Source organism: Candoia aspera, chromosome 6 (genome assembly GCF_035149785.1).
Source record: "Candoia aspera isolate rCanAsp1 chromosome 6, rCanAsp1.hap2, whole genome shotgun sequence".
NCBI classification, from domain to species: Eukaryota; Metazoa; Chordata; class Lepidosauria; order Squamata; family Boidae; genus Candoia; species Candoia aspera.
Window position 1 is genome coordinate 95069241 of NC_086158.1, and position 27945 is coordinate 95097185.

At 40.1% G+C, this 27945-nt stretch overlaps 2 protein-coding genes across 2 annotated transcripts; both read left to right on the forward strand.

The window, feature by feature from the left end:
• The first annotated feature begins 6656 nt into the window (after window positions 1–6656).
• On the forward strand, window positions 6657–14379 carry LOC134499548 (pulmonary surfactant-associated protein A-like). The gene is made up of 5 exons (XM_063306242.1): window positions 6657–6709; window positions 7036–7220; window positions 9571–9690; window positions 11588–11665; window positions 13081–14379. Exons 2-5 carry the CDS (start codon window positions 7046–7048, stop codon window positions 13455–13457), a joined length of 750 nt encoding a protein of 249 aa, XP_063162312.1. The 5' UTR covers window positions 6657–6709; window positions 7036–7045; the 3' UTR covers window positions 13458–14379.
• A 7282-nt stretch (window positions 14380–21661) lies between these two features.
• On the forward strand, window positions 21662–26940 carry LOC134499768 (pulmonary surfactant-associated protein A-like). Its single transcript, XM_063306593.1, has 4 exons — window positions 21662–21743; window positions 22234–22323; window positions 25320–25397; window positions 26537–26940. Exons 1-4 carry the CDS (start codon window positions 21662–21664, stop codon window positions 26911–26913), a joined length of 627 nt encoding a protein of 208 aa, XP_063162663.1. The 3' UTR covers window positions 26914–26940.
• The last annotated feature ends 1005 nt before the right edge of the window (window positions 26941–27945 follow it).

Genomic DNA, 27945 nt, shown 5'->3' on the forward strand with positions numbered 1-27945 from the left:
CTGTAACCTAGACTGGGAACTTGAAAAACAATATCCTGGAAGAAGGCAATGGAAAATCACATTTAGTGCTGTTACCAAAAACACTGCATGGACCTGTCCATAGAGTCACTAGGATCGAAGCTTGAGACAAGGAGGACTATTTATTATTATTATTATTAGTAGTAGTAGTAGTAGTAGTAGTAGTAGTAGTATTAGTATTATTATTATTAAACTGAATTGCAGCCAGGAAATTTTTCAGTTGCAACAAAAAAAACTTGCAGAAGTGATAGATCTGCCCAAATTAAAAACCCAATAAGCAAAGTCAAACTTTCTTATTTTAAGGGGTGAATATTACCTTCACAGACAAGACCATGCCAAGATCATTTGAGCTTTGTGACTTTTGCTTTTGCAGACTTCTGACAACTTTGTTAGGTGACTGCATACAAGGATTGTGGATTGTCATCAGACTGTTCTTTTCATTAGATGCCAACGAAACTCTGGGAGGCAATAAGAGCAAGCACCTGATTAACTTCACAACGTGTTATTTCTCAGCAACAGCTATCTGCATGACTCAGATGTGTACTGAACACTTTCCAGCCTGACCTAACAGATCCTTTTAAAAATATGTCTTAAATAACACAAATTATTTGGAGATGGCTTTATTTTCCCAGCCATTAAATTTTATGGAAAGTCCTGCTCACCATTTAATTTTGCATTAATTACACATTAGCTATCTTTGCACCAATTGAAGCCTACACAGATGGTGCTAATGGAGTTTTTATAGGTGTCCTGATTAGCCAATTTGCACAAAAGGGGGGGGTTGTTTTTTAAGCTACAGTAGAAACTGCTTCATGCATGTCTTGAATAAGGAGCACTCAGCGCATTATGCAGGCTTGCAGAAGTGACCACACTGAGATAATCCAGATTATCACTTTGTTGTTTATTCGTTTAGTCGCTTCTGACTCTTCATGACTTCATGGACCAGCCCACGCCAGAGCTTCCTGTCGGTCGTCAAGACCCCCAGCTCCCCCAGGGACAAGTCCGTCACCTCTAGAATATCATCCATCCATCTTGCCCTTGGTCGGCCCCTCTTCCTTTTGCCTTCCACTCTCCCCAGCATCAGCATCTTCTCCAGGCTGTCCTGTCTTCTCATTAGGTGGCCAAAGTATTTCAGTTTTGCCTTTAATATCATTCCCTCAAGTCAACAGTCTGGCTTTATTTCATGGAGGATGGACTGGTTGGATCTTCTTGCAGTCCAAGGCACTCTCAGAATTTTCCTCCAACACCACAGTTCAAAAGCATCGATCTTCCTTCGCTCAGCCTTCCTTATGGTCCAGCTCTCGCAGCCATATGTAACTACGGGGAACACCATTGCTTTAACTATGCAGACCTTTGTTGTCAGTGTGATGTCTCTGCTCTTAACTATTTTATCAAGATTTGTCATTGCTCTTCTCCCAAGGATTAAGCGTCTTCTGATTTCCTGACTGCAGTCAGCATCTGCAGTAATCTTTGCACCTAGGAATACAAAGTCTTTCACTGCTTCTACATTTTCTCCCTCTATTTGCCAGTTATCAATCAAGCTGGTTGCCATAATCTTGGTTTTTTTGAGGTTTAGCTGCAAACCAGCTTTTGCACTTTCTTCTTTCACCTTCGTCATAAGGCTCCTCAGTTCCTCTTCGCTTTCAGCCATCAAAGTGGTATCATCTGCATATCTGAGATTGTTAATGTTTCTTCCAGCGATTTTAACTCCAGCCTTGGATTCCTCAAGGCCAGCTTGTCGCATGATGTGTTCTGCATACAAGTTGAATAGGTAGGGTGAGAGTATACAGCCCTGCCGTACTCCTTTCCCAATCCTAAATCAGTCAGTTGTTCCGTGGTCTGTTCTTACTGTTGCTACTTGGTCGTTATACAGATTCTTCAGGAGGCAGACAAGATGACTTGGTATCCCCATACCGCTAAGAACTTGCCACAATTTGTTATGGTCCACACAGTCAAAGGCTTTAGAATAGTCAATAAAACAGAAACAAATGTTTTTCTGAAACTCCCTGGCTTTTTCCATTATCCAGTGGATATTGGCAATTTGGTCTCTAGTTCCTCTGCCTTTTCTAAACCCAGCTTGTACATCTGGCAAGTCTCGCTCCATGAACTGCTGAAGTCTACCTTGCAGGATCTTGAGCATTACCTTACTGGCATGTGAAATGAGTGCCACTGTTCGATAGTTTGAACATTCTTTAGTGTTTCCCTTTTTTGGTATGGGGATATAAGTTGATTTTTTCCAGTCTGATGGCCATTCTTGTGTTTTCCAAATTTGCTGGCATATAGCATGCATTACCTTGACAGCATCATCTTGCAAGATTTTGAACAGTTCAGCTGGGATGCCGTCGTCTCCTGCTGCCTTGTTATTAGCGATGCTTCTTAAGGCCCACTCAACCTCACTCTTCAGGATGTCTGGCTCTAGCTCACTGACCACACCGTCAAAGCTATCCCCAATATTGTTATCCTTCCTATACAGGTCTTCTGTATATTCTTGCCACCTTTTCTTGATCTCTTCTTCTTCTGTTAGGTCCTTGCCATCTTTGTTTTTGATCATACCCATTTTGGCCTGGAATTTACCTCCGATGTTTCTAATTTTCTGGAAGAGGTCTCTTGTCCTTCCTATTCTATTGTCTTCTTCCACTTCCGCGCATTGCTTGTTTAAAAATAATTCCTTATCTCTTCTGGCTAACCTCTGGAATTTTGCATTTAATTGGGCATATCTCCCCCTATCACTATTGCCTTTTGCTTTCCTTCTTTCTTGGGCTACTTCTAGTGTCTCAGCAGACAGCCATTTTGCCTTCTTGGTTTTCTCTTTCTTTGGGATGTATTTTGTTGCCGCCTCCTGAACAATGCTGCCAACTTCTGTCCATAGTTCTTCCGGGACCCTATCTACTAAGTCCAGTCCCTTAAATCGATTCCTCACCTCCACTGCATATTCCTTAGGAATATTAGTGAGCTCATATCTAGCTGATCTGTGGGTCTTCCGTAATCTCTTGAGTCTGATCCTAAATTGTGCAAGAAGAAGTTCGTGATCGGAACTACAGTCAGCTCCAGGCCTTGTTTTTACCGACTGTACAGATGTCCGCCACCTTTGGCTGCAAAGGATGTAATCAATCTGATTTCGATGTTGTCCATCTGGTGAAGTCCATCTATAAAGCCGTCTCTTAGGTTGTTGGAAGAGAGTGTTTGTTATGCAGAGTGAATTGTCTTGGCAAAATTCTATCAGCCTACGTCCTGCTTCATTTTGTTCTCCCAGGCCATACGTACCTGTAATTCAAGGTGTCATTTGACTGCCCACCTTAGCATTCCAGTCTCCTGTGATGAAAATAACATCTCTTTTAGGCGTGTTGTCCAGTAGGTGCTGCAGATCCTCATAGAACTGCTCTACTTCAGCTTCTTCAGCATCTGTGGTTGGGGCGTATATTTGGATCACTGTGATGTTAGATGGCTTGCCCTGAATTCGAATTGAGATCATTCTGTCGTTTTTTGGGTTGTATCGAAGCACTGCTTTAGCCACTTTACTATTAATTATGAAGGCTACTCCATTTCTTCTGTGGTCCTCTTGTCCACAGTAGTAGATCTGGTGGTCATTTGATGTGAAGTGGCCCATTCCAATCCATTTCAGTTCACTGACGCCCAGAATGTCTATCTTTAATCTTGACATCTCCCCAATAACCACATCCAATTTGCCCTGGCTCATAGATCTTACATTCCAGGTTCCAATGGTGTGTTGATCCTTAGAACATCGGATTCGCCGTTCACCACCAGCACCGTCGGCCGCTAGCCGTCCTTTCGGCTTTGAGCTAGCTGCGTCATCACGTCTGGGGCTAGTTGAACTCATCCTCTGTTCCTCCCCAGTAGCATTTTGACCATCTTCCGACCTGGGGGTCTCACCTTCCGATGGTATACCGACATATCTCTGGTTGTACTGATCCATTGAGTTTTCACGGCAAGAATACTGGGGTGGGTTGCCATTACCTTCCCCAGGGTTCGCATTTAGTCTGACCTCTCTGTCATGACCTTCCCGTCTTGGGTGGCCCTTCACGATTTAGCTCATGGCATCATTGAGGTGCTCAAGCTCCAGCACCACGACAAGGTAACAATCCTTTGCTGAAGAGATTATCACTAGATGGCAGCAAAGAGTTAGTTCTGGGTATTTCTTGGCTCCCATCTACTGCTCAGCCAGACTTTTGCAACCCAGATATGACTACTCTGGTTAAGCAATTAGAGCAATTCCAAATGCAATTTCCTTACTTGTTTAATTATAAAAAGGGATGGGAAATCATTGCAGGACTCAGAATGTAATTTTGGCATTAAAAAAAAAAATCCACAAAGCTATATCCCCCTTAGTTAGGACGACTGTACTGCAGCAGGAACAATCTAGGAGACCACTTTGGGCATATTTCTTTGCTGCTGCCTCCCAGTCATGTTGATTTTTGCAGCTTCAGGATGTTCTGAAATGCAGTCATGCCAGAAGCTCACCTGGAATAGATCTGATTATTCAGTTCCATTTAGACTTGTCAGGGGTTCAGTGATTTACAGCTGAGGTAAGGTATAACCTTTTCCAAGGGCCACATTTCATTAGTTCTCTATATTTGGAAAGGTAAGAATTCATTCCCTGCTACCTAAAAAATGCGCATTTGAGGGTGTTTCCAAAGGGGAAGGGTCCTAACACCATCAATCAAATGCCCCATTTGGAAGCATGTCCTAATAGTTTTGAAAGGCCACAGGGACCTGGTCGGTAGGATAGAGAGCTATCATCCCTGTTAAAAAACAAATAACGAATGTTCTTTCCTCTTTAGAGAGCTGTGGGAAGTTCCCAAGAATTCTGTCTGCAGTTGCTGTTTTCAGAGCTGATCAGTCCATTGGCTTGATGATTTGATGTTCACCATGTGGTTTTCAACAAGTCAAAGTCTGCACTGATAAGAAACAAGAAGATAAATTACTCCAATCAGCAAAAAGTCAGGAAATGGTATCTATTTGCCTCCCACCCTTGCCCCTTCATGGACGCACATGCTGCTTTCCCTACTGAAAACTCACCAGGTTTGATCTTGCTCAGCCTTTTTGAATTCAGCCAAGTTCTGCCATCTAGCTGGGCAAGCATAACACAATAGTCCCCATACCCCCCCAAATCATGAAGTCACCTATTAAATGACTATAGAAGCATACTTGAAAGGCAAAAAGCTATCTATCAGATCTGAGCAGGTCTGATCCTGAAATAAAGTGGATCATGGGATCTTGGCAGAATCTATTGGCTATTCCAATGGATTTGGGGGAATGCCTGAGTCCATTTGGTTTTTTCCATGTTCCCCAAACAACAGCAAGTTCTGGTCAGTTGAGTGATCTTGTTGTGCCTGAATCTTTAAGTACTGTAACAGCAGTATGCAGCTCATTGGCCAAACGAACACAATGTTCTTTTCATTCAAAGCCAAGCTAAGATTATTGTTTTCCACTTGATCTATTCAAGAGGTTTTTACGTTAAATAAGTACTGCTCTTAACAGTCCATGGCTTTATTCATGGACTATTCATACCTTAGGAAAACATCATACAGAAGAAATCAGAATATCAGTGATGCCTTTGTATTCCCATAATGGTTCTTCTGAAAGCCATTATTGACTCAGTTCAATTCTCTTCTACTGAGTCAGTTCAATTGTGGTTGCCAGATTGGAACTGTGCCCTAACGGCCTTGGTATCAGAACCCTCTTGTGTTTGTGTAAAACTGCTTTCCTAACCTCATACCTTCAATATGAGTTGGGACATGCTGGTTCAAAACTCTGGGAGCCATGCTCCCAATACATTATCCCTATATGAGGGAAGACTGTTCTGGAAGAATAATAAGCCTGGTCTACCTATCCATGATATGAACAGGTATCATTTGAGATTTCATATGGGGAAATTGCACTGAATAATTCTCTCTCCATTCAGAAAACTACTTCAGCAAAGAAGGGGCCTGGATACAACCTGACATTTCTGTGTTTTTACTTCCTTCATCTGAAGTTTTTTTTCCCCTTCATATTTGGAATGGCACCCTACCAGGCCTCAGCAAATGGGGTCTCCAAAAATCCCTGCTAGAAAACAAATCCATCCTACTGATCTTCCATGTTGATCTCACTGCTGCAGGTTGCAATCCATGAGCTGGGACATGGGAGTTTGGCAGGAGTTCAGGAGATACAGAAATGAATCCCTGTTTCCTGCATTTTGCTGGGCAACCAGATCTTTTCTTCCTTCTGATATACCACTGCTGGACTGTAGGCAGATAAGTGGGAGGGCCAAGGCGGTCTCCAGAAGGAAAGGAAAGTTCTCCCCACATGTGGTGAGACTCAGCATATACAGGGTTTTATATCTATTGAATCTTTTATCCTCAATAAATTTTATGGTTTATGAATTCATCTGTTTGGAATCAACTTGTTTTGCCAGGTGAATTTCCCTCCATATATTATAGTGGAAAATAATCCACTTGGAGAAAGGAGTTGATCTGCACTTTTACATTTTTTCTTTGTTTGGCCTCATCATGGACTTTTCACCCCATTTCAAGTATTTACCAAGTTAATAAAGGGAAATAACAGCTCGTTCAACCCCACCCTTCCCTAGGTTCTGCCAAATTTCCACTTAAATCAGATATTTCCCTAGCATAAATACAGTTTAATCAGATGCTTTTGAAATCATTTGTTCTTGTCAACGTGGAAAAGAATAGTAAGTTGACCTCAGAAATAACAGTGATTTCAATTTGCATGTAGCTGTCAGTCTTAATGGCTAAAATTATTCTTTTGGGTTTTGGAGATAATCCATTACATTTTGAATTGCCATGTTTATTTTTCTTTGTTCTGCTGAATTCTGTGGTGTACTTTCCCCACCATGACATTTTGTTGCTGGGTCATATAAACATAATAGGAACAAGCAATCTTGAGTGGGTGAACTTAGCATTTGAAATTTCATAATTAAGGTAATATGATTGGCCTCATTTGTCAAGCAATGCTGCAAAATGTTAATGTGTATTCTTTTCTTTTTCTTTTTTTCAGCTGAGCAGAAATGGCATCATTTGTGTTGCTTTCTGTGGCAGCAGTATTGGCTATTTTTTCCTTACCATGTCATGGGGAGGAGGGCAATTGTTCAGGGGTGCCAGGAATCCCAGGGATCCCAGGGGCTAATGGGCTCCCTGGAAGAGATGGACAGGATGGCATGAAAGGTGACCAAGGACCACCAGGTATCTGTTTCATATGGTCTGTTCTTAAGTGTTGTAGAACTTTGACTGAGGGCTGATTCATAGCAGTACTCAAATTGCAGGGAACTGAAATGGGTGGTGGTGGGGAGCTTCTTCAAGTGATAAAGTTGGCCCAGTTGGCTGTAACTAAAGAAGAGGAACTGAGGAGCCTTATGATGAAGGTGAAAGAAGAAAGAAAGAAGAAAGAAGAAAGTGCAAAAGCTGGCTTGCAGCTAAACCTAAAAAAAACCAAGATTATGGCAACCAGCTTGATTGATAACTGGCAAATAGAGGGAGAAAATGTAGAGGCAGTGAAAGACTTTGTATTTCTAGGTGCGAAGATTACTGCAGATGCTGACTGCAGTCAGGAAATCAGAAGACGCTTAATCCTTGGGAGAAGAGCAATGACCAATCTCGATAAAATAGTTAAGAGCAGAGACATCACACTGACAACAAAGGCCCGCATAGTTAAAGCAATGGTGTTCCCCGTAGTAACATATGGCTGCGAGAGCTGGACCATAAGGAAGGCTGAGAGAAGGAAGATCGATGCTTTTGAACTGTGGTGTTGGAGGAAGATTCTGAGAGTGCCTTGGACTGCCAGAAGGTCAAACCAGTCCATCCTCCAGGAAATCAAGCCAGACTGCTCACTTGAGGGAATGATATTAAAGGCAAAACTGAAATACTTTGGCCACATAATGAGAAGACAGGACACCCTGGAGAAGATGCTGATGCTAGGGAGAGTGGAGGGCAAAAGGAAGAGGGGCCGACCAAGGGCAAGGTGGATGGATGATATTCTGGAGGTGACAGACTCATCCCTGGGGGAGCTGGGGGTGTTGACGACCAACAAGAAGCTCTGGCGTGGGCTGGTCCATGGAGTCACGAAGAATCGGAAGCGACTGAATGAATAAACAACAGAAAACTTGAGTGCCATGATTTTGCTAAAATAACAGTGAAGTCAGGGTATGTCTATTGGGATTACTTTAATGGCTCTTCTTCCTTCTTCAGTCTGATTATTGATGCATACAATGCAAAATAGATGTTTCTCTGTGGCGGGATCCCATAACATTACGTCCAAATTTTTTTTATATAGTCAATTGACTAATCAATAAGTTATATTACTAGTACTGTCCAAATTAAGCCTGCATAGCTTGTAATGCTCCCTCCATATCAGCAGTCTGCCCCTCTTGTATTGCAACCCATAAGGAGCTTGGTAGATGTCTTACATTTCTGGTACATTTTTGAGACTATGAAGAGAAGTGATCAAACATTCTGCAGGCCACAGTGAACTTTTTGATGTGTGGACCTCACATTTCAAAAGGCTGATGTAGATGAAGAAGCAATATGGGCCAAATCAATTGTACAAGTCCTTCTTACACAGTTGAAAGCTCATAAAATTCAAAGTCTCCTGGAAAAGTCCATGCAGTTTGCATGGCAACTCTATCGAAGGGATTTGCTATTGCATTTGGTCTGACTTCCAAGCCTACAGTCCTTCCATTACATCTCACATTTATGCAATAACCAAGCCAGTCCAGAGTGAGACCTTTTAAGTAAAATACAGTTCACATAATCGAGGACTATTGAGATGTTTAGGTGCTTCTTGTCTAAGTTCCTGTCATGTCTGGACAATATGTGAACTTATATAGCCTTAAGTAATAAAAAGTTTGTCGAGTTGTGCTCAACTCCTGGTGACTTTATGGGCACATCCATACAGTTTTCTTAGCAGTAGCACTGACAAGGTTTGACGCTGATTTCTTCCCAAATGTTTTCTAATTTCCCAAACTGTCCTACACTAGTGTCAATTTCCCCAGTAGTCTCCCATCCAACTATGAATCAGGTCTGATCATGTTTAGCTTCCAAGCCCAGACAAGAATCAGCTAGATTCATGCTGGCAAAACAATACAGGTAGTCTTTGCTTAACAACCACAATTAGGACTGGAATTTCGATTGCTAAGCAAAGTGGTCATTAAGTGAATCCGACCCAATTTTATGACCTTTTTTGCAGTGGTCATTAAGCAAATCACCATGGGTGTTAAGCAAACCACATGGTCGTTAAGTGAATCAAGCAGTTCCCCATTGATTTTGCTTTCCAGAAGCCAGCCAGGAAGGTCGAAAAAGGCAATCATGTGACCGGTTGCCAAGTGCCCAAATTGTGATCATGTGACTGTCAGACACTGGGACTGTCGTAAGTGTGAGGACCAGTCACAAGTTGGGTTTTAGTGCTGTTGTAAGTCTGAATCATTGCTAAATGAATGGTGGTTAAGCAAGGACTACCTGATTGTTTTTTACAATAATAAAGGAATTAATATACTCTACTTTCATCTTGCAATTCCTTGATTCTTGTCTTTCTTTCCAGGCCCCATGGGACCCCCCAGTGGCTTACCAGGTGCTCCTGGAAGAGATGGGTTTCCAGGACCAAGAGGGCTGAAAGGTGAACCAGGAGAGAAAGGAGACCAAGGACTACCTGGGCCAGAAGGTAAGACGAGAATCATTGCTTTCAGTGTAATTTCAAGGCCCTGGAATTAACTGCTTCTTTTCCTTAATACTATGTCACCAATACCATAATACCAGGGATTGTATCATTAAATCGATACTTCAATACTGTGGCTCTGAATGATTGAAAAATGATTCAGAGTAAGTGCTTTGGACCTCTTGCAGGTACAGCACCTCTTTGATACTCATTAAAGCAACCCAACTTTTTTCAGGCTTCAGCACAAGCCTGGGAAGGGAAAAAAAGGATGGGGCTGCCTTAAGGAGACCACTGGTTAAAGTTGATCTAATGGTCATAGTTGCAGGATCTTTTTTTTTCAGGCTCATGCAGAAACTTGGGAAAAAGTCAGACTGCTTTAATAGGCAGGAGAAAAGGGCTAAGCTCTTGCAGAGATAAAAGCTTTCTGAATAAGGATATCGATGGGAAGGTGCAAAAAAGTCAAGATGGTGGCTACAAGCATGTGATCTAAGCCTTTTCCCTTTTAATGCAATAGGCTGGGCTTTGATTGTGCAGTTGTGGCTACCACTTTGACACCTTTGCCCCCTCCTGTAGACGCCATTTTTCTGAATCGTTTTCAAAATTGGACAGTTCTAGTTCCTACAGCGTTTTGAGCCACCAAAAATGAGACCATTGTTTTGCTTGGTTTTAATTTGAAACAGACAGACAAAAGTGATCATGACCAGCTTAAACGGGTTCAAAAGCCCATTAAATCAGAGAGGAATCAAACTGGAAATACTGTGCAACTGAAACTGAATGCCCATTCACCTAACAGTGGGTAACCTCAGCTGTATTTATAAGTATTGCTGCTACCTTAAAACCAGATGATAAAAAGCAGATTGGGTTCTGCCTATGATGCCATAGAAGTAAATGCAACTCTCAAAGTGATTTTTCCGTAGTGACTGAGAAATTCAGGACCAAGGACATACTTTGCATCCAAGTCAAGAATGGACAGAACTGAAGACAGGGAGGATTCTATGTGGCAGATATGTTTCCTATGCTGACCAATTGAAACAAAGGGATTTTTTTTTCAATAGAAGAGAGTATCTGTAGCTCAGGGTTGAACTGTGGAGTCCTTGGTGCTCTCTGAGCTTGGTTGTTTGCTTGCAGACCTTTCATTACCCTGCTAGGTAACATCATCAGTGCTGGTGAGTGTGGTGTTTGCTCCCTGTTTATATACAGTACTTTGCCCTGCCAGAGTTGGTGGGGGTGTGGTTTTCTCCTGGGTAGTTCCTTGATCAAGCAATCAGTCAATCAATCAAGGAACTACCCAGGAGAAAACCACACCCCCACCAACTCTGGCAGGGCAAAGTACTGTATATAACAGGGAGCAAACGCCACACTCCCCAGCACTGATGATGTTACCTAGCGGGGTAATGAAACGTCTGCAAGAAAACAGCCAAGCTCAGAGAGCACCAAGGACTCCACAGACTTTTTTCCCAAAACTCTTCTTTCTATCCATTGAAAAAATTAGTTCCATAAAGAAAAACATTAGGCTGTGGGAAGCACCTTGTGTGAATCTAAGCCTGTATCATCATCACCATCATCACCATCATCCACTACTAAGCATGAACATGGTCCTTCAAGTCAGGCCCAACACCTGCTGATTTTATATGCACATCTGTGTAGTTTTCTCAGCAACAGTTTGCCACTACCTTCTTTGAGTAGGTTGTTTTCAGTTTTGCTGTACTCCTCGGGAAAACATTAGGTGCCCCCTTATCCAGACATTAACCAGGTCTGACCCAACTTCCCAGCTCAAATAAGGCTTCTCCTCTGCTGCAACAGCAAGCAACAGGGAAATTCAGTATTCTCCAGGGACAGAGCGAGGCAATGGATTTGCTCTGCTCAGTGAAGCGAAATGGTTTGCTCTCCTATTTATTTCCAGGCCGTGCTGCTTTTCTCGATCCAGAAGTGCAGGCAGAGCTCAGACGTCTGGAGCAAAGGATCCTGGGGCTCGAAGGAGGTTCGCTGTTTGCTCTTCCTATTCCTAAAAATAAGGGGACCAAATGATATCTGTAAAATAAGCATCCTCTCCCTAGAGTAGCTTTCATGAGAGACAAAGGATAATAGTTTTTGAAAAGTGATGGTGAGGGAAGCCCCATTTTCCTTAAAATCTTGCATTTATTTGGTCTCTCCATTGCTCTTTGTGAAGGAAGCTTTCAGCTCACATTTTCAAATGGGAAAGCAAGAGAAGTATTCATTTCCAGATGGGGAAATCCATTTTCCAAATCAAATTAAATGATTAAAATGAAGTTCAAGCATAGTTTTAAGCTCAAAAATTTTGAAGAGGTGTTTGGAGGTTGAGTGCCCTGGGAAGCTTTTTATGGTTGGACTGTCACGTGTTGGTTTGTTCTGATTTGGTTTTTTGTTGGTTTTAATCCATGTTGGTTTTGATGATTTTGATTTTTCTATATTAAACCTCCAGAAATTGTCTTAGCTGGGCACTGAAAAACTCTCCTGTAATTGATAAATGCATACATAAATCCATTTATCAACACTTTTTGATGAAAAATACATTTAGAAAAGTACTAAGGGAGAGGAATAAGGATGCTATGCAAAAGTTTGGAGGTTTTAATGTTCGAGTGCCTTTCTAACCTTACTACAGGTAGTCCTCACTTAATGACCATTTGTTTAGTGATGGTTCAGACTTATGACAGTGTTGAAAAAATCAACTTACAACTGGTGCTCACACTTATGACTGTTGCAGCATCCCTGGGGTCACATGATCACAATTTGGGTGCTTGGCAACCAGTTCTCATTTATGACCATTGCAGCATCCCATGGTCATGTGATTGCTATTTTCAACCTTTCTGGCCAGCTTCTAGCAAGCAAAATCAATGGTGAACCACATGATTTGCTTAACAACCACATGGTTCACTTAATGACTGTGGTGATTCACTTAATGACCACCACAAAAAGGTCATAAAGTTGGGTCAGATTCACTTAATGACTGCTTTGCTTAGCAATCAAAATTCCAGTCTCAATTGTGGTCATTAAGTGAGGACTACCTGTAGAAGTGTTCCAGCAGTGTTAGCCCTACTGCAGGGGGTCAGTTTTGAGATTCAACCACCTCCAGCAATGGGTGGACTAAGTATTTTGGGGGTGGAACATTTTGCCCTCAGAATCATTTGACCTCAAACATTTGAATGTGAATTTTCATTTAGAGAAATATTTTTAGATTACTATGGAAAGAGGACAGATTTATAGGGGAACATCTGAGAAAGTAACATGGATTAGAAGTGGGCTAATTCAAATTTATTTAGTTTATACATGCATATTCATGATGTGGCAGCTGCAAAAACAAATGATGACTTGCATTTAGGAACAGCCTGATAATAGGACAGGATGGGTAATTGTGCTTTTTCTTCTCTTTTGTAGTTCTGGCTTTGAAGGGAATACTAAATAAGGTGGAACACAAAATATTGGCTACCAGTGGAAAGACAGTTGATTTTGAAGCAGTTCTCCAAGCATGTCAGCTTTCAGGGGGTTCCATTGCAAAACCCATGGATGAAAAGGAAAATGAGGCTATTTTGAAAATTGTGAAAGAGAATAACCAATATACCTACTTGGGAATTAAGGAGAGTTCAGTTCCAGGAGTGTTTGAGTATTTAGATGGAACTCCTGTGAATTATACCAACTGGCGTGGGTATGAACCAAATGGAAAAGGGGCAGAAAATTGTGTGGAGATGCAGACTGATGGTGGTTGGAATGACAAAGAATGCAATCAGTATCGTCTGGTTATCTGTGAATTTTAAAGCCTTTTCTCCTTTGACACCTAAACCAATGGAATTGCTATGGCTTCTGGGAACTGTAGTTCTCTGACTATGCCCAAGACATTTGGTTGTAAAGTCTTCATCAGCCCTCAGTCTGCTACAATTCCCAATATTCTGAATGGCAGCATGAGAGTCAAACCAGTAACAAATGTGAGGATCAGATGTGGTGCTGATGTGGTGGGTAGAATCAAACATTCCCAATTTCTGAATACATAAAAGGAATCAAAATATTGATTTACAGATTATTAGGGTTTGATTGTTCTCCTGAAAATAATTAATGAATTGGTTAACCAATTCTGGAATTAATTAATTAATTCTAGAGTTAATTAATTAATTCTAGAAATAATTAATCTCAAGCTTGCCTAAGTCCGTCTAAACAGCAGAACAGTTTTGTACAAATGCAAATTCAGATATTCTGAAAATAATATGATCCTTTCTGATTTCTCCAAGAATATTCTGGTGTCTTTCAAAAATGAATGTAAGTCTGGATATGAATGTCATAATTCTACCTACCTACCTACCTACCTACTTATCCAATTTTAAAAAAATTACCGAGACCATTGAAGAAGTTAGCCAAGAGGAAAGAATTCAGAGGATATTACTCTGATCGATTTTACAGTGGGTGACATTAGAAAGAACAAGCTCTCTTATCATTTAAAACAAGCTGAATAATTGGCTACAATAAAAAAAAAACATTCCAAAGGCTTCTGGCCACTTCTGATTTTCTCTAAGACTCCTCCCTCCCTCTAGCTGTTCAGCTTGCTTGCTCAGAGAGGTGGGTGCCTCATCTGTTATTTTTCCATTAGTCAATTAATGAGTAGCCCTTTGGGAAGCATATGGAATTAGCTTCCTCATTTGCAATTCTCTCTATATGGTGTGAGCAAATAAAGAACTGGAGTTTGAATGGACTGACTCTTTGTTGTTCTTGGGCTGGGCCTGACAGTAATGAAAGATGGGAAGGAACTGTACAAATAAGCACAACAATTCCCTGTGTCCATATAGCACTTCTGAACATTTCTTTCACATTCATTCTCTCAGCAGTTTCCACAATACACTGCATTCCAGTTAATCAGGTTCTAATAATTTCAGTGCTAGAGTGGAGGGCAGCTGACCTTGCTTGCCTTCAAAAACCTGAGTTGGTTTGATCCAGATTAGGACTTGAGTGGGAAATCACCAGGAAATCCCAGGTCAATAGGCTACACGGGGAAGTTAAAAAGAGAGAAAGAAAGAGAGAGTTTGGGGTAGTAATTAAGATGCTGGGATAGAAACCAGGGTTATGTAAATTCTAGTTCTCCTTTAGCCATGAAGTCAGCTGGAGGACTTTGGGCCAATCACTCTCTTTCACAACGCATTTCAAGGGGAGTTATAGGAGTTGGGAGCATTAGGTATGATACCTTAATATGTATATAGTAAAGGTGGGATATATAACTAATAATAATAATGTAAAACAAGACCCAAAACATTCTGGAAAAAGGAAAAGGAAAAGGAGTTCAGTATTGCTACCAAGAAAATTACATGGATCTGGCCAGGAGCTGAGTTAAAATTGAGTTCAATCACCAGGAGCTGAGTCACCATCAACTTGAGTTCAATCACCAGGAGTTGTGTTCAACTTGGAAGAGATTTTGTTTTCCCATGGTGAAGTGAAATAGTTTCATTTCTATGGCAAAGAAAATGGTTGAGAAACCTTTTTGAGACATTAAAATACTTCACCATGCAGTGCTATGGGTTTTAATGAGCCAAAGCAAGAGTATTTGGGTGGTAATATGGACTTACATTTTCCATAAACACTTTTTACAGCATCAAATTGCTCTCAGAAATACAGGCAGTCATTTGGCACCTGAAGTACAAACCTGGGGTATGATATGCTCAAGCTAAATATTCTGAAATTCTGATAACACTTTGAAAGGAATGCATTCAGTGCTGTTTAATCATTATCAGTCTTATCTCTTAATAGTACCAAGAACACACTGAAACAACAAGAAGTACTTTTCAAAACAGGGTCGAGAATTACTGGAAATGAGTCCCATAAAAAGAACATGAATGCATTTTTTTTAAAATGATAGCTTATGATGACCAGTTCAATAGAGCATTATTAGTATATAAACAGGGTGGGGGAACACACATACACACACACACCATTTGAACGTCTTGCAGCAGAACTAAGCTGCATAAAGTTAATTGTTGATTGGTCCTCTAATATTTAAACAGTCATCAAATATTTGTTGAGAGAAATCATTTCCCATGCAATGAGAATCAGGCAGGTGAAAACATTTGAAAAGAGTCTGGGCAGCTGCCCAGCTACTGCAGCACATGAGAGAAATTGATATTATAAAAGGTTATTTGTAAAAGTTTTAATTCCACACTGGAGTCCAGGCCTTTGTTTACAATGTGTTTGAAGGCAAAAAAAAAAATCTAAGTTTGAGGCATTCACTTATAAGAAGTGATCTTCACACTGAATGAAGAACTTTGACTGATTGGACTCAGTCTATGTTGGAAGTCAAGTTGGGGCTCCTTTGGGTGACTGTGAGATAAACACCCTCTTTTTCAATAGGCAACAATGAAAAGAGATTCCAGAAATCTTTCAAGAACATTTAAAATTTTCCCTGATCCTGTCCATCTATGGATACAGTTGGCTTCCCCTTCTTCTACCTTCCTCAACCATGCCACCACGGTCTCTTTTTTTCTTAGTTCATCATCTGCTCACATACCACACCCAAAATATATGAGTTTCTGGTTTGTGATCTCTTGTGAACAGTCAGCCTTTCTTTGGTCCAGATGCCATTTATTGGTTGTACTTGCAGTCCATGGCAGTTGACTCCAAATCCATAATTCAAAGGCATCTAAAAGCTTAAACTCAGTGAGGACTGTGGAGTCCTTGGTGCTCTCTGAGCCTTGTTGTTTTCTTGCAGACGCTTCATTGCCAGACTAGGCAACATCTTCAGTGCAAAGAGGGAGTGGGCCTTGCTCTCAGTTTATATACCGTGGCTTGCCCTGCTTGTGTTGGTGGGGGTGTTGTTCTCTCCCTGGGAGTTCTTTGATTGGGCTGTTGTTTGCTGCTTGGTGGATTGACTGAGTTAATCGTTCCTTGATTAGGGTGTATTGTGCTGTTTGGTTGTTCATCTGGTGTTGATCCTAGTGTTGATTTTTGCATATCTGGGTGTTGATTGCTGGTGAGGGAGTGTCCTGGTCTTTTGGCTTTTCTATTGTCTCTTTTGAATGGTGTGTAAACGTTGTTTACCTCTATGTGTCTGTTGATGGCTGCTTTGTCTGAGTGCCAGGCTTCCAGGAATTCTCTGGCATTTTTGGATCTGGCTTTGTTTAGGATGCTCACAGTTTCCCAGTTGAAACTGTGGTTGAGTCTGTCCATGTGTTATGAGATTAAGGAGTTCTCATTGTGTCTTCTGACTGCTAGTTGGTACTCCTTTTTTTCCTTTTTATTAATATCAGTGCAAAGGAGGCTCAAAGCATTCATAAGTGTTCTATATGAAATATAGTACATGCAGGAGCCATTTGACTCTGTGCAACTTCAGCCCAACATATTTGAATGCTTGTGTGAGTATACAGAAACTTAATACTATGTCCCAGTTCAGGATTTTTTATTTGTTTTGTTTCTTGTTTTCTATTCTGTGCCTTACTGCAGCATGTCTATTCATTCTTAAAATGTTCATCCCATTTTTCCACATCAGAAACTATGGTCAAGGCAGTTCACATCATCTGTAATAACTCAATATGCTTTGTCAGAACCAAAGTGAAGAACAATCACAGCAACTTAAACCAAGCCCCTGCACCTTGATGATGGATCAAGGCTGACCAGGTTTCTTCAGCAACTTCAGTTCAATAACAAGAGCTTCTATAAATTTGTTGGATTTATACCCTGCCTTTTTTCCAGGTGATGGGCATCTCCCTTCCTTTAATCCCAACAGCAACTTCTTGAGATGTCCAGGCTGAGAGAGGACAGCTGTTCCAAAGTCACCCAGGAAGCTTCTGTGGCTAAGGGTGGACTTTAATCTGGGTGTCCACATCATAGTCCAATGCCTTTATGCCACAGGGCCTCACTAGAACCCTGCTGCTCACCAGCATAAGCCCTTGTTTCAAACTGAGACAGGGAGCCTCTCCACTTCACTTTGCCAGTTCACTTTGAAATTGTACTTCAAATTTAGCACTCTTTTGAGATCTGCTAAAGGATACATTAAAGCCAATTCTAAGCAAATGCATCGCAAATAGAAAATGAGAGGCCAACTGAGTCTTTCCCAGAAGGAAATGTCATGGTGTGCTCCTAGCTTCTGTGAAGGCTCCCTCAGTGGTCTTGCTTCAGCCATCAAGGTTGCTGCTCCATAGGATCTCAGGAATTAAGGATGGTATGGCATAGAGATTCTTAAGTAACTACACCTAGACAATTTATCACATCCATTTATCACATCCATACAGACATCCATGATCAAAAGTTTGCTGAATTATACCTGGAAATCATCTGATCACATACGACTCAAAGTTAGGGTTGCCATATCTGGACTTCAGAAATCCAGGTGATCTCCAGGTGGCAGCAACAGGATTAAAGAACTTAATTCTCTGCTGACATCTGGTGGTCATCCAATTTTTTGCATCCCAGATATCATAGAGGCTAGAATGGTAACAAAGTTCATCTTACTGTGGTCCCTTTTCCTGTAATCTTCCCTATACACATGTTTTATTCTTCTGCAGATTTCCATAGATCAGAAATTCTCATGGACATATTTTATAGCAGGTTTGTGTTCACCAAAAGAGGTCATACTCATCATCTGCTACATGACAGATAGCGGATACCATATGGATGCTTAAAGAATTTGCTCCACTTCATTTCAGCAAAGAGATCTGATTTTACGGTCCTGTGCAGAATAATGTTATTCTTCAGATCATAAATTTATGTCAAAGGATAAATGATGTTTACAAGTGTGTACTTGAAGAGAACATCCCTTTGGATAAAAAACAGTTTTTGTAGGAAAATCTGTTCAGAAGTACATATTCAGATCTAATTGTATGGGGCTTTTTTTTTTTTTTTTAATAAAAATGAGGTTAGTATACAAACGGCACTGAATTTCTATATGAAAATTGACATTGAAAGGAAGAAATAGACAATCTAAAGTGGAGTTTCTGAACTAGCGCATTATGAATTTTATGTGATGTTTCTTAACTGGATTTCAAAAGAGGTTACTGGTCCACAAATTGACTGGACAGAACTCACTTCAAGGACCGTGTCATTTTTGGGCACCACATTTTTAGAAACATTCAGAGAAGATCGAATAGGTGCTATGAATGTCAAAAAAACATGGTCAAAGGAACTAGACATTAAATCCCTAGAAGCTGAGGGAATTAGGTATGTTTAGCCTTGAGAAAGATGACCAAGGGGAGATATAATAGCATTTTTCCAGTCCTTGATAAAGGACCTGTTCTCTATTGCTCCGGTGATGGAATCATGGTCTTAAAATATGGAAAGGAAATTCTGGTTGAATCTTATGAAAAATGTCCTAACAAAAAAAAGTAGTTTGACAGTGAAACCTGGGGACAGAGAAACAAGTAATGTCACACATGTTGTGATGATGTCCAGAATTGTACAATTTGTGCAAATGAGTAATTTGTGTTATTCCCATAACGGTTTCATGAAATTCAGGCTGTCATCATGGCTTCTACCAGGGTGGGCTTCCCTTTGCTGGAAGCTTTTGAGTGGAGGGATGCTTTAATTTGGTTTCCTGCCCTGAGCAGAGGGCTGGTCTTAGTGACCTTAAAGGACCCTTCCAGCTGTGGGGTTCTAGGATTGTATAACTGATTTCCATAGTTATCTTTCTTGCTATTATGAAGCTCTCAATACATTGTTTTTATGTGTTCGGTATGGAACAGGACATCCTCCCCATGGAATATGTTCTAGGTCAAGTGTGTCAGATTACTAATCGTGTTTTTGTTCCACTTGTTTGTGTACAATGCTAATGTGTGGACAGATCATATATACAAAGAATCTGTGTTTTATATACAGGTTTCTAGAGAACACCTTGTAGTTTGTGCTTTTCCTGTGTTTGGATATGTTTTCTGTGGTGGCATTGAAAATTGCTAGGCACGTACCCTTGAGATTGCCCTATGGAAACCTTATATCTACAAACAGTTTCCAGCAGAAACTTTTTATCTCCTTAGATCTATTGTTTTGCCCAAGAACGTGGTTTGTTTTTTATATTAGAGATATCTTATTTCTAAAAGACAATCAGTATTGACGGTTGACCATTCTACCTTCGCTAAATCTTTTTCCGCAATGGAACAACTATGTAAATAAAATGGAGGGGACAGGCAGAGAATCTAGCCAAGACAACAACTGCATACCCATACTATAAATTGACTTTTTTCATCTTTCCTCGTTATTTTGTTCTGAAGTGAGACGGTAAGTTGAAATCCTTGATTCCAAGCTACAACCTCTATCTAGTTTGTTGTGAAAGAGTCCTAATAGTTTAGCAGAAATTTCTTTTGACTAGATATCTATAGCATTCAACTGTACATTTCTGAACTCCGTAAAGATGCATGCTGATTTTAAAATTAACCCACCAATGTTAATATCAAATGGAATATATCTTTATTATTTTATTTCTGTTACAATAGTAATTAATGGCCTGTCATCCTAACTTCTTGAAATTGAAATTGAAAAGGGGAGAAGGGCAATTTTAAACTAACTTAAATAAATAGCTAATTTCTGAATAAAGAAGGATCGTACTGAGTTGTCATTTAGATATTTTCATCCTATTTTGATTAGGATGAAATTTAGAGTTTAGAGAAAATGCTGTTCAGAATAGCATAACTACCAGTAGAATAAAGAAATGTAAATAAAATGACTAAATTAAAGAAGGAAGAAACATCAAATCTTTTTCTAAACTAATGACAATAAATAGTATAAATATATTCTTTTTTACAGACACTTACTTATGGGCTGTGCCCACCCTAATCTCATAAAGAGTTGGTTATGAAAATCAGTTTTATGTGAGAGGAAGCAAAAGGAAATATACTAATTCAACTTAAATAAACCTTCCATTTGAAACGAATAATGGCAGATAATAACATTTGGCAATGCTGGATAAGTTTGCATTCTCCTTAAAGCAGCGGTCTGCATCTTAGAATCCCATTAAGATTGAGTCCCACACCTATGTGCTTGGGCTATACAGCACCTGATAAACCAGCTCACTGGTTTGCGTGAAACTGAGTTTATGCTCAATCACTGTTTTGGGGACAATTCTTCTTTGAATCACTAGGAAACTTCCCCTTCACTGGTCCAGACTGCAATCACTAAGTTTTTGTTTATCACCAAATAGAATGAAACATGACATGCTGGTTCTCTACCAAGAAGATAGGTTAATGCATTGCTTGAATCAGCAGGAAGGACTGGCTTTGACCTGTTCCCACCGTGGTGGGACACAAGTTCTTTAATAAACCAACTGGCGGAACTTAAGATATGAAATCCAGCTGGGTGGCTGGTTTTGATATGCTAAGCAGGACCAGATCTAGTTATTACCTGGATGCCCAGGAAAAGCCATTTAAAAAAAAAAATCTGAAAAAGGCAAAGAGAATCTGCTTCCATGCTGTTGCCAAAATAACTATATGAATGTGTTCGTGAAGTCACCAGGAGCTGAGTTCAACTTGAAAGAGACTTTATCTTCCCATAGTGAAGTGATATAACTTCATATTTATGGCAAAGGAAATGTTGAGAAGCCTTTTTGAGGGACAGAGATAATCTACAATGCAGTGCTATGGATCTTCACCAGCCAAAGCAAGACTATTTGGGTAGTAATATGCACTTAGGCTTTCCACAAGCACTCTTTGCAGCATCTAATTGTTCGCAGAAATACAGGCAGATGTTTTGTAATAGAAGTACCAAACTGAGGAATGGATTATGCAGGAAACTTTATTTAATATATGAAAGGTTGACTCCTGAGGCTCTGGCTGATATTTTTGAAAGTTACCCCCTTAGCCTGTATTCTACGTTACACCACCCACAGCACTGATATTATTTATAATCATGTGATTCCCTAATTTAAATGATCTGCTCATTATATCTAGGTGTAAGTCTCTTCAACCCTTCTTTTTCAATTTGTGTGAGTCATTTTGGAAATAAAGATTATTTTGATGCAAGGCCATCTGCTGAAAATATTGTTCTTCATTTAGTTGGTTGAAAAAGGATGCTGTCACCCCAGCTGGTTCATATCCTTGCTGTAGCAGTTGCTTTGTTGGGAGCAGGCCATGCAGATAAAATTTGTGAAGGTAAGATTGGAAATAACAAAAGATTAAATAATTACAATCACATGATCAAAGATAAGGTTGTAAATAATCAAAGGTTATCCTGTTGCTAATGAACAGAAGAACATTCTGGGTGAATGTTCTTGTGTCTACATTTTAGAGATGAGTTGTACAGGAGAAATCTATAAATAAAAGGATGTTCCCATTTTTTAAAATCCAGTTAACAGAAGTGCAGATTTTAAAAATGCCTTTGCAATGGGGACAATCGAGTGACATCAACATGTGTTGTTTTCTTCATTGAATATTATAGAAAAAGAATGGTTATAGATATTGCATGACCCAACTTTCGAGAGTTCAGATCATTAAAGTTCAAGATACATTTATGGTTCTACAAGAGAGCAATGAACTGCTCTACTGAAAATCCAATGCTCTTTTATATCTGAAATTTGAAATAAGTGCGCAAGAATATTAAAGAGAGTGACAGGTTTATATGTCTATGTTTTCCCTTGAACAGATCTCCAAGGCCCTCCTGGAAAAAATGGATTTCCTGGCCCTCAAGGACCAAGGGGAAAACCAGGTGACAGAGGAGTTGCTGGTCCACCAGGTAATGAAGTGTCGTCCTTTTCACAGGCCTTTCATGGGCTCCCAGCCCTAGGCAGATATGCTGGTCCCTACGTCCAGCTTTGCATATTTCAGAATTCCAATCCGATAACATGTTCATCAACCCCTTCCCTTTTTAAAACCTCCTTGTTTCCTATATTGCCTGATGAAAAGTTCTGGAGAACTTTCTGAAGCATTTGAAAACTTGCACACTGTTTTGCAAGACTGCCGCATCATAACAGAGGTCTTGCCCCCTGAAGGGTTTTAGAAGTGCCCCTATTTTTGTCAATTGTTTTCATCCAGACAATTATTAGTGGCACTAACTTGATCATCTTCTAGGCATCCTTCAATGAAAAGGAGACCCAGGCTTTCCTGTGTTTTGTTGTGTTGCCTAGGCAACTGGACGTTACTTATTAATTTGTTAATCAAACCCTCAGGCTGTTGAGAGGGGGAGGGGTAAAAATCAACAGGAAATAAATACACTCATTCCACAGAATAAAGATGGGTGAGGCAAACTCTCCAAACATATTCAGCTTGAAGTACAGGCTAAATTATGCTGATGTGGGTGCGAGTTATTGTACAGAGGCAGATCAGTTATGAGAGCCCTTGACATCATGGAGATGTTTGCTTCCTGCAATCCAAAGAAGGTTGTTGGTTTGGTTCCACAATCCTGTCTTTACCTTCCCAATCTGGTGTTCTCCAGATATGTTGGACTACAAGTCCCATAATTGCCAGGTAGCATGGCTACTTAGAAAGCAGGATGGAAAACTCCTTGCATACCTGTGCTTCAGGTGAAGATGCAAGCAGGTGGAGACTTGAAGTGTTAAGCAAGTGGAATGAGGTTGGTAAGGCAAATGACACTCAGATATTTCAAAAACTCCTTAGTTTTAGAACAAGATTTTCTTCAGAAAGCAATTGGTATAAGAAGTTTGTTACTGTAAACAGGTTTAGTTCTTTTAAAAAGGAGGGCCCTACTTGTCAGTTAATTTAAGTTAAACTATAAATATGCTAGGTTTAAGTCTTAATTTTGTCTTTAATTGAACTGTTCATTTTATTTTTCTTGTTTCTTGCATTTATTATCTCCTCTTTTCCTCCCAGGGAGACACATCTACATTAAACCATTATGTAGAAACCTCTAAATTGCAGTGTTCTTTATTCATTGAAACACATGAACACTTGCTTTAGGAGTGAGGCATATGCTCACTGTTGTTCAGCCCTAGAGAATTCCCAAAAGACAAAAGAGAGAAAGATTACCAGAATCAACCATGCTGAATTCTGTAGCTCTGAAATTTTGTTCGTCTTCAGTGCAAATCTTTCACGGATCTCAGACTGAGAGAGGCCATAAATTCTAAACCACAAGTGTGCTGTGAAATGCAGAATCATGACTCAGACCTCAACTATCGAATATTAATTATTTGATTTATTGTCCCCTGCAGAAATGCTTATGAATAAGAAGGTTAATTCTTACTCAGTTGGTTAATCTTGCATAAAATGAGTATTTGGAGCATCTCAAACTCACCAGCCTTTCTTTCTAAGTCAGCCACTAGAGGGAACTATGTCCTTTCAAACTACTGTAAAATACACCTGCTCCAAACTCTGCCTTGATACAGAAATGGAAGAAAACTATATTTTCTTCCTGAATCAAATCAACACTCTGAAGTTTAGACAATAAGACATTGGCTTTTCATTTTAAAATCTCAATCCAGCATCCCAACAGCTATCACCTTCAATTTTACCCTGGGGCAGTGAGTCCGTGGTGAGATTAGTAACTTCTAAAATGTTCTATAATTAGATCCCCTTCTTCTGGGGATCAACTGTCCCAGGAAGTCCAGCATTTATTTATCCCTGAACAATTCCTCACATTTTCAAAGGGCAGATGCAACTTAATACAAAACAAAACAAAACAAAACATATTGCAGTGTTATATGTTGTTCTAAAGTTTGCATCAGATTGTATAATTTATTTCAGTGTAATCCATTCCTCTTCTATTCTATATGCAATTGGCACGAACAGTATATATAGTCTGGGGGGAAGTAAGTGTTGTTTTTCCCCTAAATATTTTTTTTGTACTGTTGCAAAGAGTCAGTGTGGTGTAGTGACACACTGGTTTCATCCATTGGAAAAGCATCAGACAGTGGCATCTACAGGAGGGGATAAGAAAGTCAGGATGGCAGCTGTGGTTTGCTACCGTGGAATTATGCAATAGACAGAACTATGATTTTCTTTTAGATTTCTTTCTGAACTATTTCTCATCATTTTCACAGTAGGAAAGACACCAAAATGCATTGTTCATTGTTTATTCATTCAGTCGCTTCCGACTCTTTGTGACTTCATGGACCAGCCCACGCCAGAGCTTCCTGTCGGTCGTCAACACCCCCAGCTCCCCCAGGGACGAGTCTGTCACCTCTAGAATGTCATCCATCCACCTTGCCCTTGGTCGGCCCCTCTTCCTTTTGCCCTCCACTCTCCCTAGCATCATCATCTTCTCCAGGGTGTCCTGTCTTCTCATTATGTGGCCAAAGTATTTCGGTTTTGCCTTTAATATCATTCCCTCAAGTAAGCAGTCTGGCTTTATTTCCTGGAGGATGGACTGGTTGGATCTTCTTGCAGTCCAAGGCACTCTCAGAATTTTCCTCCAACACCACAGTTCAAAAGCATCGATCTTCCTTCTCTCAGCCTTCCTTATGATCCAGCTCTCGCAGCCATATGTTACTATGGGAAACACCATTGCTTTAACTATGTGGGCCTTTGTTGTCAGTGTGATGTCTCCAAAATGCATTAGATATACCAAAAATCCACTCGTTTCAGGGGAAAGACTGAAGAAGTACTCTAGGCCTACAAATCAATCAATTAATCATTTCATTACTTAATTGACCAGACTCTTACTGATTTGTGTTCAAATGCATCATTAAAGAAAATCACTGTCTCAACTAATTTCACAGGATCATACAATGCAGTTGAACTGTTGGACAACGAACTTCCATTATTTTTCATCCACAGGTTTGCCTGCAAGTCAGGATCCTCAGTTACAAAGCGGCCTCAAAGAACTCCGACACAGAATCACCAGAATGGAAAGAGGTACATTTTTAACATCTTTCCTTCCATGCAAAATATCCATGCATGTGGACAACCAGCAAGTCAGGGAGAATTCCACCTCTTCCCTGAAGCAATAAATACAATTTCTTATTCATGACATAGCAGCTTCCATCAGCAGGTTGCCCCGGCACAGTCCAGACCCTGCTTTTTTATCTTAATGGGATCATAAAAAAGCAACTCAGAACCTTTATTGCCACTTTTGAACAAAAACAGAAAGGAAATTGGAAGTCTCTTAGTACCACTCAGATACACCTAGGTTTGGTGCCACTTGACAACTTTACTATATAAAGTCAATTTCTGTAAATCTATTTTTTCTTTAAACTTGATTTTTTTGATGGATCAGAGGATACCCAGAACTAAACTACAGGTCGCCCTCATTTAGTGGCCATTCGCAGTTACGATGGTGAGGAAAAAGTAACTTCGCAAGCAATCCTCACATTTATGACTTTCACAGGTCTGTAAAACAAAGGAAAGCTGAAGCCAGATCATAAGTAGTCACAGTTTCACCTAGTGACCAACTTGCAGGTCCTAATTGTGGTTGCTAAATGTGGACTACCTGTAGTGAGAGCTCATAAACAATTCAGTTAAATAGACTTGTGATTTCCCATCATTCAGAAAAGTGAATGTGGACTCCCCTAGCTTTGGGGCAGAAAAAGAGCAACAAGGAAATTATTTTATTTAGCATTTGTTCATTCAGTCATTCATTCATTGCATTTGTACAGCCAACCACTTGCCAGGCTGACAAGCTTAAGTTAAAAACAACAACAAAATAGTCAAACAGAAGTAAAAAATACATTGTACCTGGGGTAATTCATAAATCCACTTCTCAAAATGGGCTCACCCAACACCCTGTCGCAAGGCCCAAAATCTCCAGGGAAAATAATGTCTTAAATAGAAGAGAATATCTGTAGCTCAGGGTTAAACTGTGGAGTCCTTGGTACTCTCTGAGCTTGGTTGTTTGCTTGCAGATGCTTGCAGCAGTTGGGCAATGAAATGTCTGCAAGCAAACAACCAAGCTCAGAGAGCACCAAGGACTCCATGGGTCTTCAATGTTTTACAAAAGGCTGGCAGGATTGGGGCCATCTGGGTCGAATAAGCAAGGTTTCTGAATTTCTTTGCAGCTTTGACCTTGGATGGAAAGATGGCAATTGCTGGTGATAAGCTGTTTGCCTCTACTGGGAAGACATCTGTGTTTGAGGAAGCAGGAGCAACGTGCCAAGCAGCTCATGGTTCCATTGCTTCACCAAGAAACCTAAATGAGAACAAAGCTATTCAGAGAATTGTGGAACAATATGGTATTTATGCCTATCTGGGCATTACTGAAAGTGATGATCCTGGGAAATTCCATTTCCAGAATGGGGATTCTCTGAATTTTATCAACTGGTATCAGGGTGAACCTTCAGGCAAAGGATCTGAGAAATGTGTAGAAATGTACAGTGATGGCACTTGGAATGACAAAACATGCGATAAATATCGCCTCACTGTCTGTGAATTTTAAGCCCAACCCCATCACAAACCTTACGCATGTGGGTTTATTTTAGGGATGTTAAAATCAGCAATTGAACACTCCTTAAAAGATAACTTCATGCATTTCTGATTATTCTGTCAAAAAAAAGGAAAACCAATAAAAATAATTTGCATTTCCTTTGTTTTCATTTCCTCTCCTGTGCACAAAAGCCAAGTTCCTTCTAAAAGGATTGTATGTTCAGAAGCAGAAGTGATACCTTGAAGATGTGAGTTAAATGTGATAAAGACCATGAAGATCAATTAAAGAGGAAATAGACTTATTTATTTAATTTATTTAAAGACTTCTTTATTTCTTCAGTAGAAATGGTTGTTACTGTCATCCCAAGCATGAAAAAAAAATGTCCAGCTAGGACAGAGATGTGGGGGTGTAGGGATGGTTTTTGCAGTGGGTAAGAAAGTAAGGATTCATTTTAACAAGGAAGGCGAGGGAAGGGTGCATGAGTTTACAGTCAAAGATTGAGCAAAGTCCAAAGATATGGTTGATGACATTGACTTCTGCCTAGAAGAAGTGCCAAGAAAGAGAATAAGAAACTTGAAGTCACCATATTTGAGGCAGGGGTACGTGCCTTGGAACCAACATACTCTCTTTGTGAGATTGTCTTACCTCCTTTAAACCAACCAAACAGAAGAGGCTTGGTTCCTCTCTCTTTTGTTGTTCAATCTAACAACTTCAAAAAGGATGGGTCAAAAATGGTGAAAGTGATCCAAGGCTTTGAAACGGAGATGAGCACCGCCCCCTAGAGTCGGACACGACTGGACTTTACGTCAAGGGAAACCTTTACCTTTACTTAAGCCTGTGTCTAAGTTAAAATCTGACAACTGCAGGTAAGGCAAAAGCGAGGAAATATGTTGGGGAATGTAGGGGTTTATCTTAACTTTTCATTTGATTTCTACTTCACTTTTCTGTTCAGCAATGAATTTAAAAAAAAGACAAAACAGTATAAAAACTTTAAAATATTAATTAAAATCAATATTTTTTAAAAAAATAAAACTTCTTAGCACC